Below are 27,424 nucleotides of genomic sequence, written 5' to 3'. Positions count from 1 at the left end.
TCAGGGTGCACGTGGATCCATAGAGCAGGGCCAGCGTGTCAGGAAACACTCCTTTAATCCCTCTGATCATGTACTTTTCCTTTACGTCTCCTGAGGTGAAACTGGATGAAAGTGATTTTTTTCCAAATGGGAACGTGAACCAGATCTAGTTACCAATATATGAAGTTTGGCTGTGAAATAAACTTTTTCCAATTATTGGCTTTAAAAGTCGCAAATACTTTAACTTTTCCTGCAAAGTTCTCCACGCCAAAATAAATTCAGTATGATAAATGGACATTAAATAAACACAAATGTAGATATTTATATGTAAAAAAGTAAAATTTTGAAACATTTCATTAACCAGTGAGGGAATGTAAGATCAACAGAATATTGTGTCCCCAACTTTATTTTGGCAAAAAAAGTGTAGGTTTGTAGGAGTTTACACTCTAAACTTCTTACATTTAAATACTGTTGTCAAAGAGGTAAAAATGATCCAGTATTTCACCAAAAATTACAGAAAAAGTCAGAAAGACAGAAACATGTTTGTGTAACACACGTTTTTTTTACTAATTTTTCTTAATCATCCCTTCAGGAACCACTGGACCAAAGAACCTGACATTACTGCAACAGCATTAAACATTTTCCTTCTGAGTGAGTAATACTTTTAATACTTTAAGTTAATGTGGCTGATAATACTTTTATGTTGAAGGAATTTGAAAATAAGTAACTTTGACGGCAGGATTGTTTAATTTCAAGAGTGACTGTGTGACTGAAACACCAGGTTATGCTGAAAATGAGGTGTTTTTCAAGGAGTACAGTTGAAGTCAAGCACATTCCTAATTTAGAGAACTGTTAAAATTAAGCCTTTTCCAAACTTTTAAGACTTTGAATGAACCCTGTACTTGTAATGGAGTATTTTTACATTATGGTATTGGCATTTTTACTTAAGTAAAAGATTAACACTACTTCCACCACTGCAAATAAATGAACAAATCCACAATCAGTGACTTTAATCTCACACCTGTGGGCCAGTGCTGCCCTCCAGTGGTTAAAGATTAGATTAGTTAACACACAGAGAGAAAAAGACGACACAGGACACATTTTTAACATTTCTTAATTTGAAGTTTAATGTTAATTCCATGCTGTGTTTCAGTAAGAATACAGATGGTACTTGTGGCTCCGGTGAGAACATCCAGTAGTACAAATCAGATTCACGTTACACATACTGAACAGAAGGAAGAGAGGAAACGAGGAGAAGGAAAGAGACAGTTGAGACGAGGAAACCTGAAAGAGTCGGGGGGGAGGAAAGATACAGCAGGCCTCTATTTCCCAAACTTAAGTTTTTTTTTCTTTTTTTAATATAGTGCCAATGCAAAACTGCATTACATTACAATCAAGAGTGTTGAGCATTCCCCTCCCACGCACACACACACACAGTTTCTCTGCTAAAAAGCCATTACCTAACTATCTGCCATTAGCACAAGCGCTACAGCCTCGCAGCACAATACTTGGTCCGAGAGTGGACAAGAAAAGAGGTCAGAGTGATGCTCGGAGAAGGGGGACATTCTGCTGTTTGTCATTAAAAAAAAAGAAGAAATAAACCTATTGATGTGTTGGAGGAGCAGGTTTGGTAACCACAAAGTAAAGAGGGCACTTAGTTCTTCCTAAAAGCTTTAACGCATCCCTTTTAAACCTTCCATCGCTGCTAGATTTCCTCAATTTGCAAACTGAAATGTTTCAAAACTGACAGAAGCACGGAGAACATATTGTTCATGAACACACACAGGAAAAAGTTGAACAGCAAAGTATCGTCTTTTAAATAAACTCTTGCATATGTGTGTTACAAATACAGGCAAGCGTACTTGGCAACAGATGATACAGCAAAGTAAAAACAGTAAAAGAGGACATGAACCTTAAAGGGTACAGGCTTGCAAAATGAGTCATCAAAAATAAGGTAAAACCCCTGGGGAGTGGAAATGAAGACCCTAAGGGGTGAGGAGGGGTGAGGAGGGGGGTCAGGAAATGACGTGCATACGAGGAGAAAGGGTGAGACAGATGGGTAGAAGTGGAGGAAAAGGGAGAGAGAGGGAGAGTGGGCTGCAGTATAAACCCAGATGAAAACTGTGGGTGGGGACAGGAGCTAGTGCTGGGAGGAGAGAGGAGGAGGAGGGAGGAAGAGGAGGGAGGAAGAGGAGGGCTTGTCTCGTGTTGTTCAGTCTCACTGGGTCTCGTCCTCCGCATCTTGCAGTGCTTCTTTGTTCTGTTCTTCACCTGAGAGAGCGACAGAAACACAGAACAGTCATGGAGGACGTTTTCACCATCTTATTAGAACAATTAGTCACCAGGAGGTCCCACCCTGAAGCACAGCCTGCTTCATTCTCCTCTAAATGGACCATCATTTACTAAATGAACATCCTGCTGTGCTGAAGAAGACTGTAAACTAGCGACAGAGCATCAGGAAAATGTTGACTGAGCTGATAAATCAAGCGAGAAGCTCATTTTCTCATTGACTTCCATCCAGTCACACTTCTGTTTACAGCCAGTGGAGTCGCCCCCTGCTGGACATTAGAGAGGATGCAGGTTAACAGTATTTTTCTTTATCAGTCTATGATTATAACACATTTAGGGTAATAGTGGGCCAGATACAATTATTTTTAATTCTAACTATTGTTATGACACATTTACTCAATAATCCAAGCCGTGTATTAATCAATCAACTGTAAACTGAGCTTTACAAAAGCAGACCGAGCACGTTCAAAAACAGCAAGAAAAGCTTGAAGTAATTTAACTACAGAAAGGGAAAAAGAGTTCTAATTTGACATTAAGAGGATAATATTCTTCTCTGCCAACAACAGGATGTGCATTTTATTTTACCACTGTGCAGTTCCTTTATTTAGGGAGGAAAGGAATGATTGGGATCAGCTCAGTCTACACTGCAGTGCAGGGCAAGAGTTAATTCACAGTACCTTCAAAACAAACTATGGTCAGATCTACTAAGGGGGGCAAATTGCCTTGTGAACCTGGAAAAGTTACCATAGAGACAGCACAGCCATCCATGTAATGAAGAATTAAGAGGCACAAATAACAAAAGGCTTGAGAATCCACCGTGATTAAAATAGAAGCCGTAACAGCGCTCATTAGCACCACGGCTAACTGGGATGTGAGAAAGCCACAGGAGACGGAGCAGCAGCCTCTCATGCTGTTACCGCCGTTTGTCCGTTGCATCACACTTCAGTGAGCTGCGTTCACGGCTTTTCAGACTCGGGGACGATGTGCCTTGGTGCTGATGTGCGTGGTGATGGAACAGGCTGTCCGCAAGTCCCTCTGGTCTGTACCCAAAGCTGGAATCACTCCTGCATTCACATTCTTCAGATTCAAATCCACTACCGGCATGATTTAGACTTTTACCGACTTGCGGACACCCTGAAGACCATGACCTGTGACTACAGATGGACGACATGACATCTCTCCTCCCTAAAGTGAAGCCAAAATATCGTGATCGCCTCCTGGTGGCTGCAGTTGGGTCATAAAGCCCGTCTCTTCCATGTTGTAGCCAAATCCAAATGTTAAAAAGAGAAAATAAATTGTTCCCCAAAGATGGTTTCTGTCATTTTTGGTAGTTCTCATCACACTAATGTCTGTTTTTTCTGATCAGTTTGGTTTTAAGTAGTTATTTGATGCTATAAAACGGGGGAACGTCATGACTGACAACCAACTCTCACCCTGTGGTGGGTGAATTTAGATTGCTGTGAAGTTATTAGTTTGCTAAATAGTTGTAATGGCTTTGGTTTACTTACTTATGTTTGTACAACTTATTTAACCACCTGTAACAATAAACGGCGACCTTACACCTCAAAACGCCTGTTTTTTTATGTCCTTGCCTTAAACTCTAGCCTCACAGGGACGTGACAGGCTGCACGCAGAATATTTTGGCTGGGAGACACGTCGTCCATCTTTGCTGAAGACTCTAAAAACACAACAGCACTCTAGTTCCACTGGTGCAGAAACAGGTGAAGACCAGGTGAGAAAGAAAAGACTGCATAGATACACATTTTAAATAGCTGCTGCAGTGTGATCCTTTCGAGCAGGAGAGGGTATCCTCTCTCTCTCAACCTCAAACATTCAGCAAGGCTGGACTTTGTAGCGTGAGGACGTTAGTGAGGGATGCCACGGTGGTGAGACAGGAGTCATAGCGTGGAAAAGCCAAAGACGAGAGGAAAGACTTACAAAATACACTTCTATAACGGAGGAAGGGTGAAGGAAGAGGGCTGTCCTTAAGAATCTACAGAGGAATGAGGGAGAGATGAGTTAAGTCGTGTGAGTGCTGAGCCCGAGAGAGGAAAGGAAGAGAGAAACCACTGTGCCGAGGGGAAGGGTTAGATAAAAAGTTAGGCCCGTTTTCTAGATGCATTTTGATGCGATAAGCCAAAAGCACTTGAGGAATATTCAGAAACCTTCTTGGCAAACCATCATTCATCCATCATAGTTTTCATTTCTGCGCTGTGCTGACAACCAAAGGCAATCCGGGGATGAGCGACGAAGAAAACTAGCAGCGCTGCTAATAACAACCTTAGCTAAAGCCCTGAGAAGAAAGGAGCGGCTCTCTTACCATCTCCCTGCACGTCTGAGGTCCATAGTGTCAAGTTGTCACGTAGCAACTGCATGATAAGTGTTGAGTCCTTATAGCTCTCCTCGCTCAGCGTATCCAGTTCTGCAATGGCATTGTCAAACGCTTCCTTCGCCAACCTGTCAGGAGAGACGGAACAAGACAACAGTTACACACACACACACACGTTGTAAAGTTTGGTTTCATACGGCACACATATAGGTAAGTATGTGTGCTGTCTGTGGCAGAGTTTCACCGCTGGAGAGACGGTGAGGTTACGTGTCAGGATGGAGATTAACAACTTGTTTTTACGTTGCCAGGGTCCAGAGAATCATTTAGCTCCAACAGTGTCTGACAGCTGGAACACACACTTTCTTTTCATGTGGGATCTGAGCCACAGCGGAAAGGAAAAGTTGGTCAGACGCCTGGATGTACTTTACCAAACTGGAGAGAAACGGTAAACTTGGTAAAGTTGGAGAGGACCTGGACTTTTTCCTGATGTACCTTTCAGTGCATTCATAGACGTTTGGCCACTAGAGGGCAGAAAAACATCCACACAAGATGTTTCTAGCTGCCCTTGGAGTACGTTATTCCTGCTGTTTTTAGCTCTACTTTTAATCCCCAGCAGCTCTTTCAGGGAAAGAAAACGGTTGTTTGCTTTCTAAATGCTTGGCTAACTATTCCTGCCTGCTTAGGACAGTAAGTCCTAGGCCACACAACCACAACAAGAACGCTAAAAAAGTTCAGTAGAGCTGCAGAGTTAAGTAATAATTTAGAAACTATGAGCAACCACTTTTACGTTACACACAGAGGCTTCGTTCTGATGATACACTTTTATGTACTTTTTATAGCGTAAATACTAGAAAAGGTTTTAGTAGTAGTAGAAGAAAAATCACAATACCTGTTAAATAAAAAGCGTGAAGTTATCACACCTACCTGCAAGCGCGGTCTGGCGAGTTGAGGATTTCATAATAGAAAACTGAAAAGTTAAGGGCCAGTCCCAGGCGAATGGGGTGCGTTGGAGGGAGTTCGTTCATGGCGATGTCGCTAGCAGCTTTGTACGCAACCAAACTGTTCTCTGCTGCCTCCTTCCTGTCGTTGCCTGTGGCAAACTCTGCCAGGTACCTGTGGTAATCTCCCTTCCTGAGCAGAGGGAGAAGCAGAAGAGTCAAACCCATATGTGCTTTCATGCATATGTATTACACACTCATACTAAAGCATCAGGTAACAGTCCAGAGCACGACCACCACCTCTCACATGTTTACACCATTCACAAACACTCCAAATACAATGTCTCGTGTTTTTCTGACATTACTCGCTAAGGTTTCCTCAAACTCTTGACACACTTCATCTTCTAAAGAAAAGACCATCCTCTCTCTCTGTCTCCTGCTCCATCTTTCAATAAATGTGCGTGAAAACAGCCGAATTCTTACCGACCCAACTGAATAAACCACAGACTCAAATAAAAGTCTGCTGCAGCTAAAGGGGACAGTTTTATCAGTTTCTAGACTTTTGGCGCCAAACAAATCTAAACACTGACTGAAAGAGACTTGAATCTTGAATCATCTACTTATTTATATAAGTGAGGTGCATTTTCTTGCACAGGCATGCAATGTTTCGTGGCGTCAAGCTTTGTGGTGGAGATTAATTTTCCCGGAGGACAAAGAGCCTCTAAATGTATCAGAGCTCTGACGGGCCTACTCGAAGGCGAGGAGGAGCCCAGAGTGCCGGCTTGCATGGTTTCCCTCCTCGGCCACAACACCTAAACTTCACTGATCACTTCATGGGCATTTAAAAAAAAATGGGACAAGGCTCTGGGTTCCTCTAAATGAGAGAGACTTACACAATTAATACAAACTGTGTGCAAACTGTGATTAAAAATTGAACCGTGAAGACATTTCCCACTTCTGAATGAATGCTGCCTACCTAGAAACTAAGGTTTAACAGCCAGGTTGCTCAGCAGAACAAGAATATTCAAATACTCAGATATGGATCAACTGCACTTTAATCCAAAAGAAAGATAAACACACTTATTATAATTAACTGCTGGGAAATGTGTGGATTGGAAAGAGGTGAGATAAGGTGTACATTCTCTGCCTTTAAGCATCACTAGAGGAACAGGAACGTAGGAAATCACATTAAAGCCGGTCTATACCAAGGTTTTGTCTTGTGTGTATTTGCCTGAGTCATGTTAATGCTGGTAGGTTTACAGATACGTACATTTTGTAGTAGAAAACCTTAGATTCTCCCGTGGTTGCGGCTAAGATGAGGTGCTTGTCCAGTACATCCAGAATGTCGTTGCAGATTGATTTCAGCTCTTTCTCAACCTGCAGACAAAAACACACACACACAGCTCTCAATGGTGTCTGTGGCTAAAAACCTTACTGGATCAAAATGTACTCACTCTGGCAGTTCAACTCAGACTCAAGAGCAAATAAACTGTTATACTTCAAGACTGTTGAATTAATGAGCTGCAGTGAATTAATGAGCTGTAACTGGCAGTAACTTCAAAAACATCACGACTTCCTAAACTTTTATTTCAAGTCATGCAGAACTCCCTCTATGATTCTGCCTACCAACTCATGAGCAGCAGTTTAAAGCGAGCAGAGGCACACAGGCAGATTTTGGGTCCCCGTGGAAGCATTTGTCACAAAAGAGCCAACGCAGTTGTGCGACAGGGTCACTGTCAGACATCTAAATCTGACATCTTTATCATCACTATGATTGGACTTTCTCAGTTGACCCTGACAGCTGTGCTGGCAGGTCCAACCCAACTAGACAGGTCAAGGATGAGGAGACTAGGGACTGCTTTGTCAATTCTTAAATTCAAAGCTCTAAGTCCCATATTGGACAAATCTTGAAATACTACATGTAAGCATTTTCCCCTGTAAGAGATTCTCAGTGTGTGATAAAAACAACTTTCACACATTGGAGTGTGGGTGTCATCCAATATCCTACATAAAGTATTAGACTTTTTCTCCCCTCTGTAAAAATGAGCGGGGAGTTTCTCTGCAGCAGAAATGACGAAAAGGTGAGTTGAAGATCATTCATGGTTGCTGCCTACCTCATTATTTCACCCACATAAGTGTTGTTGGGCTGTGAAACCTCACCATTTCCTCTCAAAGAGGAGAGTTTAGGAGGTCCAGCTAAAAGGGGGAACACATCTCTGGCATCTTGTTCACCGTCACCCCCATGGAATAACTGGGGAAGTGGTAACTCTACTTTAACGCACTGGGTTTGTATTTTCATAATTGTGTCCAACTGAAGACTTCGTATGAGCAATAAAACCCCCAGAGATATCTACTCCACGAATCTGTGACTGCAACAGGGCTAATTATGACGACTGCTGCTGTTTTGTTGGAATCTGCTGCAGACATCTGTGCAGAGGAATTGCAGCTGTGTGATGTGGTTTGGTTTCACTAATACGTTTAGAAAAATGGACTGCAAACATTCAAAAGCTTTCAGGTTCCTAAGAAGTCTCACAAAAGAGAGACTTGAATACTTGAAGATGTCTACGTGTCTTTTTTTCTGTTGTTTGGGCTCTAAAGTAGTTCATTTAAATGGTTTCAACTTGTAGGACAGTTGCACAAAATCTGATTATTTTCATGCTCATAGCCTTGAAGCTGAGAAATCTCTCACACTGCGAAGAATCTGTGAAAGTCACCAGTTGGTAGATTTGGATTTATATAATAATAACAGTGTCTGACCGTTTTCCTGTATTCTCGGATCATCTTTAGTTTGTCTTCTCCGCCTTTGTTTTCTTCTTTCTGTTCGAGGCTGCTGATTATCCTCCAGGAGGCTCTTCTGGCTCCGATCACGTTCTTATACGCTACCGACAGCAGGTTCCTCTCCTCCACCGTCAGCTCCACGTCCATGCTGGCCACCTTCTTCATCGACTCCACCATTTCTGAGAGACGCGGGGGGAGAAACGTGCGACATAAGGTGCCATACAACATCACCAAAATTAGTTTGAGGGGGTAAATATGGAGGTTTTTCACAGGTCCACACTATCAGGCCTGTGAAGACATCTGCCAGAGAGTACAGTCTAGACTATTTTTAACCTCAGTACAGTACGTTTATCAATACACATGGTGAAACGTGTCAAATGCTGGGTGAGCGTTCCTGTGACTGCCCAGTGTGTGTTAAATGATGTTATGACCTATCATTAGGCTGTGCACTGGGTGTCGGGCTGTGCCGCCATAAATCTACTCAGCCCTCCGACAGGTGACACCACTCTTTACCCCTGACCTAATGCACCTTTAAGCCACCTTTGAATCCCACCACCCCCCGAAGCAAAGAGCAGACACCCACTGGCTTCACCAACATTTACATCTACACTGTATGGCCTTAGGATAAAATACATTGGCTGGTCCACCTTGATAGATAGTCCAGCTAACATCTGTTAACCTACTGTTAAACCTTACTCCCCATTTCAAAAGTAAAATTCAGGTACTTTTATGTGTAGCAAGGTGTCTAAACCTACAATTTCCACTCTCAAAGCCATTCAATTCATCTAAATTGTAATTGTAAATGCAACAGTGCATAATAAAGTTAACAGAATACTCGGCCATTAATGTATATTGTCATAAATAATGTTTTTGATGTGATATTAACCTTGATTGTATGTTTTGATCATCATCATTATCTGGTCTGAGACATGAGATATTACCCAACATTATAAGCGATTGTGTAGATTAAACACCAGATTATGTCGAAATATCAAGGATTTTTCAAGCAATATATTCAAATTCAAGCAGATTCCCTGCGTTGAAAAAATAGTGGTTTAAAATTCAGCATTTTCCAAACATTATTAAAAAAGGTGGCTTGTGGTGCTTTTGAGCTTACTTAAAATACTATAAAAATGGCTTTGAGGAAGGAAATGTGTTCCACGTATTTGTTAGACTTCTGGGGGATAATGACAGTGAAAGTAAATATTTTCATTTTTGTGTATTTACAAAACAATCAGCAGGTACAGTCACCTGAAAGAGTTCCATCAGCTTAGAATGAGCCCTTAATATCTACTTTTGCACCAACATGTTTCTACAGTAGCCCACTTTCACATTTTCATGTTGGATCATACTTATTATTTAGCAAGAGAGTGTGAATCCTCGTCAGCCACCGTAGGCTCTCTTACACGCTTGGAAAGAGAGGGGTGAGACGATCTGCAACCTCACCGCTAGCTGTAGCTAAATCCTACACACTGCACCTTTCAAGGTGTTTTAATTCATAGAAGGTGAACTGTTTTCATTGGAGCTACTTTCCACAGAGGAGAAAAGCCTCCATTAAAGCTGCTGACGGTGTTTTCTGTGGATTATCTAGAGGATTATCTAGAAGAAATGTCTTAAAGCCTCTGGAGGTAAATGTGAAAATATGCTTCTGTAATTTGGGTGTCCATTATAATTATTAACATATTGGGGGAAATGCTGAGTTTCTTAACTGAAAACGAGCAGATCCTCCCTCCATTAACTGAGAGTTTAGACCACAGCGCACAGCCTTGAAAGGTTTCTGTCATCCACAGTATTTTATTAATGTGGATGAGTGCCGGAGACACTGCCGGAGTATAAACTCCCCTAATGCAGAGATTCACCACTCATGGACACAACCCGTCGGATGCTGGGAACTGGGCCAGGACGATGAAGCAGGGGAACGTTTACGTTTGACATTGTCGTGGTGATTCAGGAGGGTGTGGTGTGAAGAAGGAATATAGGACCCAGGGATGAAATGGCATTAAAAATAATTTGAAGGAGCTACTAATCAGCATAAACTGTTAAACAGACACAATATATGGCCTCTTCAGTCAAATAAGGAAGAAATCAAGGATGCTTTACAGGTACATAAACACCTAAAAAACTAAACTAGTGCTGCAATTGTCAGCAATATACTTCATGTTATTTCTGCATCAACCTGACAATGTATTTATATGGAACAATATATTATACTAGGATGCTCTATTTGATAATGCAACAACACGTTCAGTGTAATGACACCACATTTTCTACATCCCTTCAATAGCATCATGTTTCATTTTAAGTTTATTCGTAAAGGGACAAGGACGTAGCATAAACTGATGCCTCATTTCACAGCGTTTATAGCCTAAGCTATGTGTGGAATGCTAATTGGGGACAAAAATGTCATTGTTTTCAATAGTGGTTAAAACAAAACCGTGGTTAAAAGCTGCAGACTAGTCGCACCCCCCTGCTAAATAAGTTAGCCTGGAGGTAAAAGCAGCATGTCAATCACTTGGCTTTTAACTTCACAGATGGGGTGTTATCTACTGAAGCCAGTGGCAGCGTTGTATGCAGCATGCTGGTGAAACCCGATACATGGTGGTTGCAAGCCAGGAGGAGCACTATGCTGCTTTGATCGCTTTAGCCTCCAGCCCGGCCTGCACTCAAATAAACTCAGTGCCCTCTCTGTGCTTTTTAAACATTTTCGCAGCATTACAAGCTCTACAATCGCTGCTCAGCCACTAGCTGAGACAAATAAAGCTTCTGTAGAGTTGCAAACCAGGAGGAGGTTGCTGGTTCTGGAAGTTTTCTCCACACCGTGTGCATGTTTTACATTAAAACAGAAAAACACACGACTCTCCTGGCTGGTGGGAGAATCTTGCAGGTTTTTGTCAATTTTAAAATCATGTCAGCTTTGTTTCTGAGATACTGTGCTTTGTAATTTTGGTGTGGTGGACAGGTGTAAATACTACAATACCCATGAGCCTCAGTCACGATTGCCATGGAGAAGAAGCTGGTTTAGAGGTGCTAACTAATAGCACATCGCTGTTACAGTTGAGAGCAAAACACGGCGTCTTACTTGCTAAAATTCAACCACAGCTGACCGAGAATTCAAAAGTGAATTGATTTAAGTTGCAGATTGTGTTTTCAGTTTACTCATCTCTTATCTTTAGCTTCAACCTGCTGTAACAGGTGCATTTAAAAGATTTTTAAGCTGAGAGGACTTCGTTCACCTCAAAGTATTTATGTTCACGTCTGTTCCTTTGACTTCTTGAGTTCTTATTCTTTTACACCTAACCAGGAGAGCTGCCTGCTGATCCAAGCTGTGGAAGTTCAGCTGTGAGTCACATAACATTGTCTATGGGAAAAATGAATGGGACTTTTACTTCGAGAACCACAGGGGCCCTAAAATAGCTCCTCTCACTTTGCAACTCTACAACCCCCATTTGGCCACCAACTTCTTGGGTTGCTACAAAAGGAAGTCACACAGTCACCCTTCAAAGATGTGCTTTGTGTAGTCGGTGCTATAAAAAGCATCCCTTTTTGACGTGACATTATTGCATAATAATGGCGCACCGGTAACTGAGACAAAATCATCTCATTGCTGCTCAGAAATAAAAATGGCATCAGCGTTATCATAAAAGGTTGAATAAGACCCCTTTGATGCACGTGCAAATAGATCTGAAATCAGCCTAACTGTGGTGCCAATATCCGCTGAAAGCCTAAAAAAAACATGACATGACATTTGTGTTGGGCTGGGCCGTTCCTGTTTCTCTCTCCTCAACTAGAAACCACAGACAGAGAACGCCGTCTGAAAAAAACATGTTGGCACCAACTGGTTTGTATTTATTCAGGCTATGCAATCATTAAGAAAACAACTGCATATAAACAGTAAAGAAATCTAAGTCTTTATGTACATTAAAAATAAACCAGATGCATACAGAGCACAGAAACACATCACACATCTAGTTCACACTGAAAAGCATCGCTGCAAAACACAATGCAGTTGTGTCCAGTGGACACTAGGGGTAAGGGTTGTGTAGCTCCACAGCACCACAGGACAACACTGCTGCATGGCAGGGTTGGTGATTAAAGACGCTGTTTAACCTTATGTTTGGCAGGACGAGTGGAGCTGTGAGAACTCAAGTGAGGCAAAGCAGGTTAACACAATATATTGACTATTCATAGTGCTCGTTTTTAACTGTCATTGTCGTTTTGCTTCGATATAAATGGGGAGATGCTGCGGCGCAAACAGAGAAGCAGTCAGTGAGGGCGGGATACGATGCCTGACGGACACTGGCGGTCGCTTAACAACAGTTCATTTTTTCTCAGATAATGAGCAGGCAGGCTAACCGCCTACACTACACAGGTAGCTCTGAGCTTGTTACTGTGGGAATTATTAGTCAATCAATTTAAAACATAATGCAGGCGCTGATTACTGTTTAAAAGATAAATACTTTCCTATTTTGAGCAGCTGGTTAGTCTCAGTATCTGAGGAACATTAAACCTTGGATTCTAGTGACTAATGAAGGTCATTTAGAATTGATTTAGTTTTCTTTTTAGCTAAAAATGAAAGTAATCAAGGGTGAAAACAATTGCTAGAGCAATAAAAGCAATTGTCCAATCACATTCCTTTGGCACATCTCTGCTCGTACATGTTGTACATTTATGCAGCGTATGTGGCTCTAACAGAGACGGAGAGAAAAGGCGCTTTGAGCTTAAACAACTTAAGCTGAGAGAGAAAGATCACACCGATATTAAAACTTGGCTTCAGACTGATATCGGCTCTTCTGTTCCCATACCAGAAATGTGTTTTTCCTATCAAAATTATTGTTTCCACAATAGTCTGCCGGTAGCCTACCTGTGTACGCATCTGATGTGTGTTACGGCCATGAATTAATGCAGCTCAATGTGAGGCTGGTGTGTGATGTTAGTCATTACAGGATGTGCTGCTGTGATCAGCTGTGCACAGGCGTTAAAGCATGCGTGTACTGACCACTGCAGCTCCGTCGAACAAGCAACATGCATGCAAGTACTCTACCTGCTGTTACAGAGATATTTAACTATGGTGCAGTGTCTGATGTCACTCAAGCTGCTTTTCTGTACTATCTATAGAAAGATCATTCAACTAAGGCCCCTGTGTGCCAGGGCAATGATCAAGATCTGTACCGCCTGCACAGGTAAACCAACTACACATCAGAGTTCAGGGCAGCACAGTAAAGCGTGCTTTTCCTGGAGGACCTCCAGGCAATTGCCTGCAAAGAGAAGTTGACTCAAGCTCAACTTGTAGCCGAGATTGTTGCTCAGCCACCAATCACTAAGCAGCAGTCCTCTTGTGCCCCGCCTGTTCCTGTACACCATTGGTGCTACACCCATCAATCACTTGACCCAGGCAGGCCACCTCGCAGTTGCAAGGCGATGCTGGCTGGATGGCCCCTGGGCTGGCCTCGTCAGAGCAGCAGCAGCAGCAGCAGGAATGTCAGCCTGGTCGTGACAAAAGGCGAACTTCTGCACATTTAACAGCTTCTGCCTTTTAAGGCCGCCTTGTTCTGAACTAACGATTCTGCCTGGTGCAGCACAATAAAGACAGCAAACGCTTTAATAATCAGTTGGGTCACGTTTAAACTCAGCTTGCACCCAAACAAGATATGAACTTTAATTGTTTTCCATTGGCTCTAACTGGACTGGAGCAGTTTTCTCTCACCAAAACACTCGGTGGGGGCGGAACGCTAGCATTAACCGTGGCTCAATTTTCGGATCTATTTTCCTGCTGTAGCCACATCACATTGCATCAGATATCCAGATAGATCCCGCAGATTCAGGGGAGTTGTTTGGCGGGGTGTAGACGCTCGCTTCACCGCTGTATTTGTGAATGGAGTCCGGCGTGACGCGTGTCGGGGCTGAAGAAAGGCTAGCCAGCTAGTTAGCAATTCAGATAGCCACTGCTAACTAGCTAGCTAACTAACGCTAGCAGGGACTAGCTTAGCTCGCCGCCTAAATGTTAACCAGACACCGGGGCAACGCGGCGGAGCACGCCTCACACCAGGCAAAATGCCCGTCCCCTTTGTGCCCAAAACAGTTAAATTAAACGGTTACTGAATCATTATGCTGGAGAAATCTCCGCCATTTTGTCTCTCACTCAACACATCCATGTGAACTGCTTTACCTGCGTCTCAAAGCCCCCCTGCGCAGGGAGACAGAGGGGGGAAGAGGGGCCAGGCGTTCTGTAAAGACTGTTAACTTATTCGGTGCCTTACCGTCGTATCTCTCCGCTTGTTCGGCGAGTTTAGCCTGGTATACTAAGTTCTCTCTGTCCGCCATGGTGCTCGGGTTTTTGGGACTGTTCGTGGAGTCCCGGTGGGAGGAAAAAAAAAGGGAGGATTATCGGCTGCTCGGCGATTCCTGGTGGTGGATCAGCAACAGTGCTGTCGCTCCGCTCAACCAAAGACCCACCGGTAGCACTGGCGTAAAGATGGCGTCGCTACTCCATCCGGGAAACCCACGCAGCAGACCCCATCGACGCCTACACCCTCCTGTCCCAAAATTAGACATCACTGCACCAAACTCAATTCAAACATCGGCGAATCAATTGACAAATTACTTCCTTATCAATTTTACATTCAATAATTGAGTTATCTTCGTTCATTTTTAGCTACTCTTCCATTCGGCATACATATAGAGCACAAATAAAGCATGTATTGTTATATTTTAAGCTTTTTTAGACTCAGTCACCCAGCTGTTGTATTATAGAACTTGGTTATATTTGACCAAAAATACTACATGAATACGCAAAAATAACCCTAATTTCTTTTGATAAAGTGGTTGTTGGGCATATTCAAAGCTGCCTTGAGCAATAATGTCTTCTGCTTTACAGCTGAATTTAATGACTTAAGTTGAACCCCAGATATCTTTAAGGATATTGTAGTTTTCTTTTCTTTTTTGAATATTGTAGTTTAATCTCAGTTTATAGTTAGAAAAACTACAGTGTTTTCCAAATTGAAGCAGATATAATTAAAATGTTTTTCAGACTAACTTATTTTCTAACATATGTACTTTAACTACTCATCACCATGGTGCAATAGTTTCTAGGTATGTAGAAGGAGAGCCAAGGACACACCTTCATGTCGCCCTAGAAATCACTTTCCTTTCAACCTCTTAATTTATGTCTTTCACTGCGATGCTGTATTGATTTACTGAATCATCAGGCCGTGGATGTGGGCCAACATGAGACCAAATGTTCTCTAATGCTCATAAATTAACTGAGAATCTTGACATGAAAAAGCTGGGATCAGATTTGTGAACAGATGGATTAGCACAACGCAAAGTAAACTCCAGTTGAGCATTAAAAACAAAGACTGAGTTTAACTCATTTAAACAGACAGTAACTGACAATTTGGTTCATTTTTATTGACTAGGTATATCAACACATTACATGCTACAGAAAATAAAGGTAAATTTAAACTTCAAATAATATATTTAACACTTTGACACATTGTACAATCTCTGTAAAAAACCAACCTATTTTTGCTTGTTCTGGTCCTCTTCAAAGTCAGGATGAAACGGCACAAACAATATATGATCATTGCAAAAGAAAAATTAAAAATAGAAATTAAACAATATTTGGCATGATGAGACTTGATGTGATCTTCTTGAGCTGGAGAGGACATAAGGTGCACATTGTAGGATCATCAGTGGTATCTTTTTTAAAAAAATCTGTATTCATTGGTCTTCAACTAACTGCTGTGGCACAGCCGAGTGACGATAATGTCATGACTACGACATGAGAGTATTTTCTCTCAAAGGCAACAATTAGTGAGAGCTCAGAGCAGCCATGCATCTGAATGCCACACCGACTGATTAATTTGCATAAAAGGCATTACAACAAATAGAAAAATAGAATTAAAAACCTTTAAAAAAAAAAACACACACAATCACTTCTTTCCTTTCAAAGAGAGGAAATGTGGCAGAAGCAACAGCCGCCGCTAAAACATCATCTTACAGATTTCCAATTGATGAACAGATATAAAAAAAAAAATAACTAGATGACGTCACATTTTCCATTTTCAGTTTAGATTTTAGAGTTTTGTCATTACAAATCATACAACGGATCATTTAAACTTCCTAAAACAATGTGCGACACAATGCATTGTGTGTTTTGAGAAACATCTCACACCAGATTTTAGGCCCAAAATCCCCCAAACCACATTTGCAGCAGCGCACTTCATAACAACTGGACTGTCGCCACCATCAGCTGTGTACCCGTGTACGCTCTACACAGGCACTCTGTGCTGTAGTGAATAATGTAGTTAAACATGGCTGACTCTTATCAGCACACGGGCTGCTGAATGTGCTTAATTCCAAGCCATTTTTTTTGCTGAGCTCACGTATTTCACCCTAAAGAAACCTGGAATATGGAGACTTGGAGCTGCTGCATGTGTATGTTGATATTTACCCACAGGTGTGCCTCAAAACTCTTTATAAACATACCACTGTAATAAAATATGGCATAGAAAAAAACAATTGCCTTAAATTTGTGTCTCAATAATAATAAAATGGAGGGAAAATTATTTCACAATTAATAAACACACTGTAAACTCATGTAAACTATATTTCAGGATATCAGGGGTTAGATGCATAAAAAGTGTGTGAAGGTTAAAGACGCCAACGCAGAAATATGCTTTTGCTCTCTCTTTTCTTTTTTCTTTTTAGAAATCTTGTTGGGAAGTTGTGTGCAGGTTCACAGGCCTGATTTGGACACAGCCGCCCAACTTAACTGTTTGCAAATCCACACCTCGAATCTCTCCGACAGTGTTGAAAACAGCAGCAAACGAGCAACAGTTTCTGCAGAGCGTCAGTTCTCCACCAACATACAGCCGAGACAATTCAAAGCACACAGAGAGAGAGAGAGAGAGAGAGAGAGAGAGAGAGAGAGAGAGAGAGAGAGAGAGAGAGAGAGAGAGAGACCACCACAGGAATAAATGTGCCTCTTATTGCATCAATAATATAAATACAGTTTGTGTTCATAGGCCTTTGCTTACTTTTCCATTTCTGCTTCACCATGTGTCATCCTTTGTTAGGAAACCTTGGCTGTTTAATGTATGTGTGTGTGTTTCTCACCACATGATCTTTAGTTTAAACACTAAGGGAAGAGACGTATTAATGACTTTTGTGCGTAGGCATCGTTATACGTCTGACCCCAGGACATGGCTGATAATAAAATGTATTTCTGTGAGTGCTGTGGAGACCATTTCGGCTGCATATCAACGACCGATCGAGGCTTCAGCTTCAGGCCACCGAGTTCCTACTAACCTAACCGTTCCTCATCTTTGTCCAATTAGCAGACATGAAGCAAGGAGGACGCAACTCTGCAGGTCCTCCCTAGTGACGGACAAAAAAACCACCTCTATGTGCAGCTGGAGTTTGTCACTCACCATGTTCCTACTGTGGTTAATTTATGCATCATGGGACAGTTGATACATGCGAACACAAAAAGGTAAAGCCCAATACTACTTGTTCTATAACACATGAGCGATGAGTCTACGACCACAGGAGGATTCTTCTTCATCCTCCGTTTTTCTGCATTTTACAGCCATTTGCAATCAGTGTTCACCAAGTTACCCCGAGCAACAGTGAGAATAATGTTAGGGAGGATGTGTAAATGTGTGCTTTTGAGGAAAAGGTCTAAGGATGCTTTCTGAAACAGGATGCTTGGACATGACATTTCAGCTAAGGGGAGCAGATTCTCCACCGTAACGGACTATTTTATGGTTTCTTTTCCCACCGGCACAGAGCTCAGTGGGCCTGTGTGTGTTTGTAAAAGCTTCGTGTGTAATAATAGCACGTGTATTCAAAGCTGGAGAAAAACAACAAACCTACAGCACATGTCAGACAGTGACATAATATCTGTTTTACCAGTCACACATAAAAATGCAGTGGCATTAGTGTTTAGGGTGGATTTCATCCTGAAAGCATCTCAGGATGACAAAGTCTTAAAAACTGCTGCTGGAAGACAAAAATAAAATCCCTCAACCTTTCTCCTGTCGTCGTCTGCAGCGGCCTCGGGGGAGCTTCTCCTCTTCCTCCTTGAAAGCGTGCTTATTTTGTTCTTTCACTCCGCTGCGTTTGAAGTCATCCATGACGGTGCTGAGTAGTGTTTCAAAAGAGGAACATAAAATAACAGACGTAACAAAAAGCCTCCCGTAACAAAAAAAGAAAATCAAATATAAGGAAGGAGAGAATGTTTACAGTATTTAGCATGTAAGGTGTGTAATATATATATAGTCAATTCTATCATAATATTTTCCACTTTTAGTACAAAAAAGAGGACTTGGTTTGTAGTGTGGGATGTAATAAGTTGAAGGTGTCTTTGCGAGACGGACCGTCCACCTACAGCGAGACGGAGCCGCCGGGAAAAGTCTTTGTTCGTTTCACTCCGACGTTCAACAGTCTGGCACTACAAACCCTCACTGATTCCTGACTCGGTGAGAGAAGACCAAGCGTTTCGCCTCCTGTGTGCAACCGATGTCTTCCCCCCCTCGGTGTACGAATGACATGTAGTGGGAAGGGAAGCGCAGGTCGACTGTGTGTGTGTGGGGTGCAGACTTCAATACTGGGCTGGAGGTGTGTAAACTAGGGTTGGACTGATATCGGTCACTGCCGCCTCACACCGCAACGAGTTTCATTCACTTTCCTCTGAATGTCTCCCACTGCATTTTATTCCATTCAAAACCGATTCACTTCTTTCAGGGCTTCTGCTGAGTGACTAAAGGTGCCGAAGGCCAGTCTCACACCTGCAGTTTGGTTCATTTGGCCCAAAGACAGAAAACCGAACATTGCTGCCTTATAAATGAGCAAAAAGCAGTCAGCACGTGGCGATGTGGACCGACAGCTACCTCACTGATTGGACAGTGTTGGCGACCGTCGCTGTGCATCATGAGCACTACATGGACCCAGGAAATCAGATTTCAACAACTACAACCAAGTCACAGAGCAGTTTACTGAACCTTTTCCTTATTTAGTGACAAAAAAGAGTTATGGGCATTATTAGTTGAGACTGCAACTAGATGTGTTATAGATAATGCCCAGTAGGTAGAAACAGGATGAAAGAGGCATCCTGTGCCGGAAGATTATCATCATTAACTGTGTGGTGGCTATGTTTCATTCACTTTTTAATGAAGCACAACACACCTCTGATTTATCTCCTTTAGACTTTGTGATGCATCAGGGAAGGATGTACACAAAGGTTACCAGATTATATATATATATATACATATATTTACCTAATACAGTTTGTGAGAACATTTCCCTGTCAGCAGATGGATTTAATGGTAGTTTAGCTCTTGAATTCATGGTCTGCTTTGCTTTTCACAAACAAATCCTACTTTTCAAGCAGCCTCTTAACAGAGTTCGGTTAACAGCTTTCACAGCAGCCACAATGAACCAAACGAGTGAAGGCACCTTAAAACTGGGTCTCATTTCTACACCAGTTCAATGAACATTACACAAAAACTAAATAATCTGCTTTGGAGCTGGTGTCCTATTCTTTTCTCTTCAGTGAGCAAGAACAGCTGCTTCAGTTGTGAAGTTAATCTGGGTTAAACACGCCTCTCGAACAGAGATGAAACTGTGATTCTGGATCAGACCACCAACAAATGTGTCCGTTTGAAGTTTAACATCTATAAATATTAAAACAATAAATGCCGCTATCTGTCTCAATACAAGAAATATTTAAGCGCAGCTTTAATGGTTGTATGTGGCTGTAGTCGAGGAGGCAACAGTGGCAAAAAGAGCTACTATAGGTGAACCGATATCAGTCTGACCGTAGTGTGAACTCTTCAAAGTGACATTAGGTGAGATCACCCAACACGTCTTGCATTGGCAGGGTCAGGGGTCCCTGACCAGTTTAGCTCATAGGTTCATATACTGTGTGCTTGCATCATTCTTTTTCTTTCCCAGCGTGACAAAATGGCCGAAAGAGAAGGGTCGTGCTGGGCGCCGCCGGGGTGACGGGCGAGCGTGCGTTTCTCAGCTCTCGTCATCGGGATGGTGCTGTTCCAGCAGTCGAACGTGCGTGAAGGGAAAGTGGCCTCGCTTGCCCTTGCACTCACCCTCCCACTGGCCGTTCACGTTGATCTTGGTCACTTTTACCATGTCTCCCACCTGTCAGATTATAGAAGATATACGTGAATGCAGGAATAAAATGCACACAAAAACACTTCCTGTCTCTACGCAGGGTTTGATTGATATACATCATCAATGTCATCAGTCAGACGCCATGTTCAGTCAAGACAGAAGCTGTAAAGACAAATGTCCACCAGCACAATGTAGGAAACACAGATTTAAGAGTTATATATTGGCTGAAAACAACATCATCATTTCTGCAGCCAGTATTCCATCACTGTTTTTATGGATATAGCCAATATATGTAGTAGGGCTGCAATCAATCAATCTGTTGTTTTTAAATTGGTGAAATAATGCGACAAAAACAAAAACGGCGACATTATGCAGATTGTTTCCTCAATCAATACACTATTCGTTATATAATTACATATATCATTCATTTGGTCAATTAGATGTCTCTCAGTTTCCAAGAGCTCGAGGCGACGTCTCCAAATGTCGTTTTGTTCGATCAACAAACCAAAAATGAAAAGATATTCAATTTACAACAATACAAAACAGAGAAAAGCAGCAAATCGTCACATTTAAGGAGCTGGGGTGAGATTTTTTTGGGCATTTCTGCCTGAAAAGTAAATCAAATCATTTCATTCACAGTTGCTGCTTAATTTTCTGTTGATCGACTAATCGATCGATCATTTCAGCTCTACCGGGCAGGACGCCGACATACACACTCTCAGTCCCACCAGCAAGCCTCTGGTTGGTCGATCGTTTCTCCAACAGGGAGAAACAGCCTCCATCAATGGGCACAACACCAGAACTGTTTAAACTGCTGAACAAGTGGGACTTTAATGGTGAATTCAGAAACACCTTCATGTGAGTCGAGGCCTCGCTGCAGCGCCTGTTTTACATGTGTTTATGTGCTTTTATTAACAGGAAACAGGTGAGGTAGATGTACTGGAGTAAATTACAGCCAGCAGACTGAACTCACAGGATGCTGTAAATCCAGGTTAAATGTTCTGCAGACAAACAACTTTAAATAGGATTTAATTTGAAAATAACACAGCCGGCTGCAGATTAAGGAATATGTGCTACTCCCTGTCTACAGTGAGAGCACTGTGAATCTTCACTTCACTCAGTGTTTCCCACATGGAGTCTACACGTCGGCAGGCGGCATGAATATATTGCCACCTATTCTAACAGCGGCAGAGGTTCGTAAACACGGTGTAATGTCACGTAGTCTGCTCCATCTCACACAGAAAGACACACACACACACACACATCATTCTTCCAGTTCCAAACAAAATGGTGGCCCCTGTGTTGGTGTCTTGAGAAGACTCAAATAAACTGGGCTGCACACAGACCACACCACAGGCCCCAACAACTGACAGCTGAGGCATTTAAGAGCCGACTCTGCTCAGTTGGTACTAAATCAACACTTTCCCCAAAGGTGGACCGTGTAGATGGACTGCATTTAGTTGAGCTGTAACATTATTTAATGTATACTGTACTTTACTATTCTGCACTTAATCTGAAACAATTAACTGATTAGTCAATCTACAGAACTATTTCAAAATTAGAATATTTGCTGATTTTTCACGCAGACGTGCTAAAAAAAACATCTAGTTCCAGCTCCTTAAATGCAACAAGTTATTGTTTTACTGTTTTATATAATTACACATTGAATGTCTTTAGGTTTTGGTCGGTTGATCGAACAAATCGAGACATTTGGAGACGTCACCTTGCTGCTCTGCTCTGCAGCGTTCCCTGAGTTTGGTACAGACCCTCTGTGTGGATCACTGTGATGGAAACAAGCTACCAGTATAACCAGGTGTTCCCACTCCTCCTGGTTAGCTAGCACTATCAGCAGATATCCACGTGCTAAAGTATGATGGCTAATGACGAGCTGCGTGAAAATCCTCAATCTTTAGCGGATGGGATGCAGTCTGTGGAGTCTTTGAGTTGTGACTGAGCAGGCTGGGCTCAACCATCAGCTTGATGACAGCGAGCTGGTCACAGTAAATGTGTGCGTGCGTGTGTGTGAGCTCAGATCACTGTGGGACGGTTTAAGAGGATCCACAACAAACCAGATGATGTCAAACTGTCTCCATTGTTGTTTCTATGTAACGCACAAATCTGAGCAAACACTGTTTATTTATCTGTTCCAAGAAAAACAACGCGCCTTGTTTCTCCGGGCCCCGGTGGTAATGAATATACAATGTGACACTCACATTAATTCAATGGACCACAACGTGCCCATAAAGAGAGGCCACTGTAAAGGATCTGTGTGTGTCTGTCTCTATAGAGCCATCTCCACTGTGAGTGTCTTCATGTGCGCCGTCAGCCTGCGTTTGTAAAGACACTTTGTGTGCATGCACACATGCATGAGTAAGCCATTAACAATCAGGACAGGCTACGCTGCCTCAGCTGAGACCCGAAACAGAGAAAACAGAGATGGAAAAAGAGGTTAGCAGTGAATAGAAGGACAGCCTTGGAGGAAATGAATGGAGGGTGGGATTGCTACCTCCAGAGCGAGCGCCGTCTTGTCGTAGGCGTTGGGCACCCTCTTCTGAATGGCTCGGGCATACACTGGCCCGTTCTGCAGGTTAGGTAGCTGGGCGTTGACCACAGGCTGAGCATACTGGCCTGGGTCCCCCAGAGGGTTAGCCTGAGGGGCCCCTGTTCCGTCTGTGCCGCCCACTACCCCTCCAACATGCCCCCCTGGTCCAGTGCCCGCAACAGGGGCACCCAGACTGGCAGCTGTGGGTGAAGCGGGCTGGTACTTCTCCACATAGGGCACTGGGATCATTCCAGCTCGGCCCTTCTGGTTAGCAGCGTTCCACCACTGCTCCTCGGGCTTCTCGAGCACACGCAGGACGTCGCCTTTCTGGAAGGGGAGGTCCTCCTCATCGTAGCCCGGGAAGTCAAACAGTGCCCGTACAAACTCCGCCTCGTCAGGCTGCTGCGGGACGCCGGCAGAAGAGCTGATGAATCCCGTGTGCTTGGCTTTGCTTATGGGCTCTATGAGCGTGGTGGTGTCCAGGTAGTGGATCTTGTAAAACTCTAGCAGGGCCGGCAGCGCCTCAAACTCCTGATCCCCGATCCGAAACCGAGGAGGAGCCAAACCTGGCAGAGGAGAAGAGGCTTTGTTAGTCTGCTGAAGGTAAAACATGATCCAAAGAAGCAAAAACAAATAAAGTACAATGTCCTCTGGTAGATCAACAAGGGCCACAATTACTGGCAGCAATGACCAGCTTGTTCTAATTTCATATTAACACAGCAAGCGAGAAGATGAACCATTCACTGAAAAGTCCAACTATATACTTCTATCTATAGCGCTGTGTTGGAACTATTACATGAAGGGGATGTCATTTAAATGCATGACAAATCAAGGTAATCAATCATATAATGCAAAAATCCTGTAAATCCAATATTGCCATAAAGAAATCCGGCTCGCTGATCAGTCCCACTGTCACTGATCACATCACACTGCTGGTTTCTGTCTGAATTAATGATAATTAATGGTACTAACCCTTCACAACACCTCTTACTTACTGGTGAATATGTTTCATACTCTCTCTCTGACAGATTAGGATCACTTAATTGCCATAAAAGGCCCACAAATGATGATTTAATATGGGGAGAGAGAGTGAAAAATGAGTGCTACGGGCACAGCGGCAGACCTGTGAGCAGGGCTGTGTCTGTGCAACAGGGCAGGATCACAGACATTCCTGAAACGCCAATCTGACCAGTCAGTCATTCTCCAGTTGTGACAGCCCAGTGTGCCCACATCCATTCAGTCCCTGCAGCAGCAGCCCAGCCCACCTCCATACTGCTGGGCTACCGTCCTGCTGCTGCAGACACAAGGACTAAACATGGCCTCAACTCTCAGCCTGGAAAGATTAACAAACCACCTCAAGTACGGTGATCGAATAAACAAAGTCTGATTGGTTGTTGATAGCTTGCTAGCTACTCGATAAAGTAACACCAAACTCCATTCAAAAAGTGCTCAACTTAACTTAAAGTACATTAGCGTTACTTGTGATTTTTGTTTAAAGTTTCAGGTACAACTGACACATCTGACACTTGATGATTAACCCCAAGTCTACACATAATTTCAGTCAAAACTGTGAACACTTTAAACCACATCTTCTGTTCAACTGACAGTAGCAAAGCAGTTAGCATAGCTAATGCTACACGTTCCAAAACACACTGGGCGGTAGCGAGCACTGTAAACCACATCTAAAACTTTTAGTTTCTAATTAAAAGAGTGAATATTTTTAAATCATATATATGCCGACTAAGAAAGCACGTTCTAAAAACACAGAAAATACCAAACGTCTGGATAAATCCCAGGCATATTCACTGATATACCAACTCCAAGTTAAATCGGAAATTTCACAATGGGAGTTTGGCGTGGCTTGACGGCTAAATGTTAGCAATCCAGACTTCAGATGAAAACACATACTATAACATTAGTTTCTTGTGAAATTGCGTAACAGGGTTCCTCAAGTACCTGTCTAGGTGACAAATAATTCAACGTTACCTGAGCCAGATTGCCGGTTGTTACTGAAGCTGTTGATTATATAATGGGACACTTTGGAGTTCTCTGAGACGGACAGCACGTAGTCACCGGGGCTGGTGATTGAGTCTCTCACCAGGAAAACGCCATGTCTCTGTCCCTGTAAAAGAGAAACGGCTTCCTGGCGGCTTAGCCTCCCCCAGTACCAGCTAGCACGGTCTTCGGCATCAAAATTACCGGCCATGGCTGCGAGATCCCGTCCGAGGCTTGAGGCCTTTCCCCTTCGCCTCTCCCTATCCGCAACTCATACAAAAACTTTAGTTGACTCGCTGCTCCTAAAAAAAAACACCCAGCACAACACCGCAGTTTTGGCAACTTCCACGACTTATACCAAGGCTTTTGGGAAGACGGGACTTCTGTTGCTTCTTCCGCTTAAGCGTTAAAATGACTAGAAGAGAAAAAAAAAGAAAATCAAAACTAATGTGGAAGAAGAAACTCCGGGACTGAAATGGCGGATTTAGGGAAAAGTTGACCTCATCTACCGGAAGGGATGCTGGTCAATGGGGAGCGCTGCGTTCACGCCCCTTAAAAAACATCGTACATACGGTGAAGCATCCACTCTACATCTTTTATTTAAGGGACAGGACTTTATTCTGCTGCCGCCCGTTGATTTTTCAGCACGTCTTTTATTCCTTATTTTACCACCTGAAAGTATTTACATCACCAGGAATGAGCAGGACTAATGTGGGTTAGCACAAAGCAACCGGTGGAATTTCTCCCAGTTTATGTTTTAACTACTTTGAAGCATTAAACGCACCATAATTAAACTTTTCTGCAGATTTCTTTTTCTCCTAATCAGCTTTTAAATTGTTCACAAGCATGTGGTTTGTCATGATAACACCAAGTTTTAGGGTTTTAAAAAAAAATATTATTTTTTAAAATTCAAATTAGCATTTTGTCATAATAACACCAAGTGTTTGTTTAGTTTTAATTAATTAATTAATGTTTTTTTTTAAATTAGAAGTTAAATTAAAAGCATTTTGTCATAACACAAAGTTTAGTTTTTAAAAAAAAAATCAAAACCATTTTAAAGTTTTGTTTAAAAAAAATTAAAAGCATGTTGTCATAATAACACGAAGTTTAGTTTAAAAAAATTTGGCATAATAACACCAAGTGTTTGTTTAGTTTTAATTAATTAATTAATGTTTTTTTTTTTAATTAGAAGTTAAATTAAAAGCATTTTGTCATAACACAGGGTTTAGTTTTTTTTTTTTTTTAATCAAAACCATTTTGTCACAATAACACAAAGTTTAGTTTAAAAAAAATCAAAAGCATGTTGTCATAATAACACCAAGTTTTTGTTTAGTTTTAATTAATTAATGTTTTTTTAAATTAGCATTTTAATCAAAACCATTTTGTCACAATAACACAAAGTTTAGTTTTAAAATAATCAAAAGCATGTTGTCATAATAACAGAAAGTTTAGTTTAAAAAAAATTATTATTAATTTGTCGTAATAACACCAAGTTTTTGTTTAGTTTTAATTAATTCATTAATGTTTTTTTTAAATTAGAAGTTAAATCAAAACCATGTTGTCATAATAACACAGTTTGATTTGATGATTACTTTTGTACTACATCTCTCTACCACTAGATGGCAGTGCACACTTTTACACACACAATTTAATCAACCTGTTTCCTATCAACCTTTTTCTGACAGGAAATATGAAAAGAAAATGTAATTTTTTAATTTTTTTTTAAAAAACTCCATTAAAAACTCCATCATTAAGCTGTGACTTCCATATTTAAAAGCAGTTTGTTGGAAACACATAAATTACATCACTGTAACATGACAACATCTCTGTATACTGCTGGAGCTGGTTGAGGTGGATCACTGTGATTATCTTTTATCAGACTAATTATTATTTTCATCATGGATCAATCCACTGATTATTTTTTCCATTAATCGTTAGACTGTCACAATTATTACATTAAAACAATAATCATTAAACTCAATCATTAAAACAATTAAAAGCAAATCTTCACATCTGTGAATCTAAAATCCATGAAATGTTTTTCCTGGAAAAATTATTCAAACAATTATCTATATAGCTGCCAATTAATTAATTAACTGGCAACTATGTAGTAATTATATTTTTCCCCCCAGCTGTACGTGTATAAACTGTTTTATTTTATAAGCTCTTCATAAACTTTCTATGCAAAAATCTTGCTGTTAAATAAGTTAAAAAGTAAAATATTTGATGTTTAATTATCAGTTCTTGAGCTTTCAACAACATCTCATGGTCTTCCTTAGTGGATGGAGCCGGCTTGTAAGATTTTTCTCATCCTTGTACTGAATAACATTATCTATAATCAACTCTGAAGTGTTTAAAAGTGTGAAAGACGGTTATTTTCCCTGCGTTAGTGTCACACTGACGGTCGCCGCTGACGTCGACAAAACGACACTCGTCCATGCA

General features: G+C 41.7%; 2 protein-coding genes across 2 annotated transcripts; both read right to left on the bottom strand.

Moving 5' to 3' along the window:
• Positions 1-1,772: 1,772 nt before the first annotated feature.
• LOC139212716 (14-3-3 protein epsilon) lies at positions 1,773-14,779 on the bottom strand. The gene is made up of 6 exons (XM_070843226.1): positions 14,571-14,779; positions 8,293-8,492; positions 6,806-6,912; positions 5,522-5,728; positions 4,589-4,725; positions 1,773-2,250 (listed from the first exon to the last, which is right to left on the bottom strand). The coding sequence occupies exons 1-6, from the start codon at positions 14,632-14,634 to the stop codon at positions 2,198-2,200; spliced, it is 768 nt and encodes a 255-aa protein (XP_070699327.1). The 5' UTR covers positions 14,635-14,779; the 3' UTR covers positions 1,773-2,197.
• Positions 14,780-20,166: 5,387 nt separating this feature from the next.
• Positions 20,167-25,257, bottom strand: LOC139213216 (adapter molecule crk-like). Its single transcript, XM_070843863.1, has 3 exons — positions 24,974-25,257; positions 22,952-23,553; positions 20,167-20,472 (listed from the first exon to the last, which is right to left on the bottom strand). Exons 1-3 carry the CDS (start codon positions 25,191-25,193, stop codon positions 20,338-20,340), a joined length of 957 nt encoding a protein of 318 aa, XP_070699964.1. The 5' UTR covers positions 25,194-25,257; the 3' UTR covers positions 20,167-20,337.
• Between the last annotated feature and the right edge of the window lie 2,167 nt (positions 25,258-27,424).

Source organism: Pempheris klunzingeri, chromosome 14 (assembly GCF_042242105.1).
Source record: "Pempheris klunzingeri isolate RE-2024b chromosome 14, fPemKlu1.hap1, whole genome shotgun sequence".
Classification (NCBI taxonomy): domain Eukaryota; kingdom Metazoa; phylum Chordata; class Actinopteri; order Acropomatiformes; family Pempheridae; genus Pempheris; species Pempheris klunzingeri.
The sequence above is the reverse complement of the archived record's forward strand: the minus strand, read 5'-3'. Positions and strand labels throughout refer to the sequence as shown.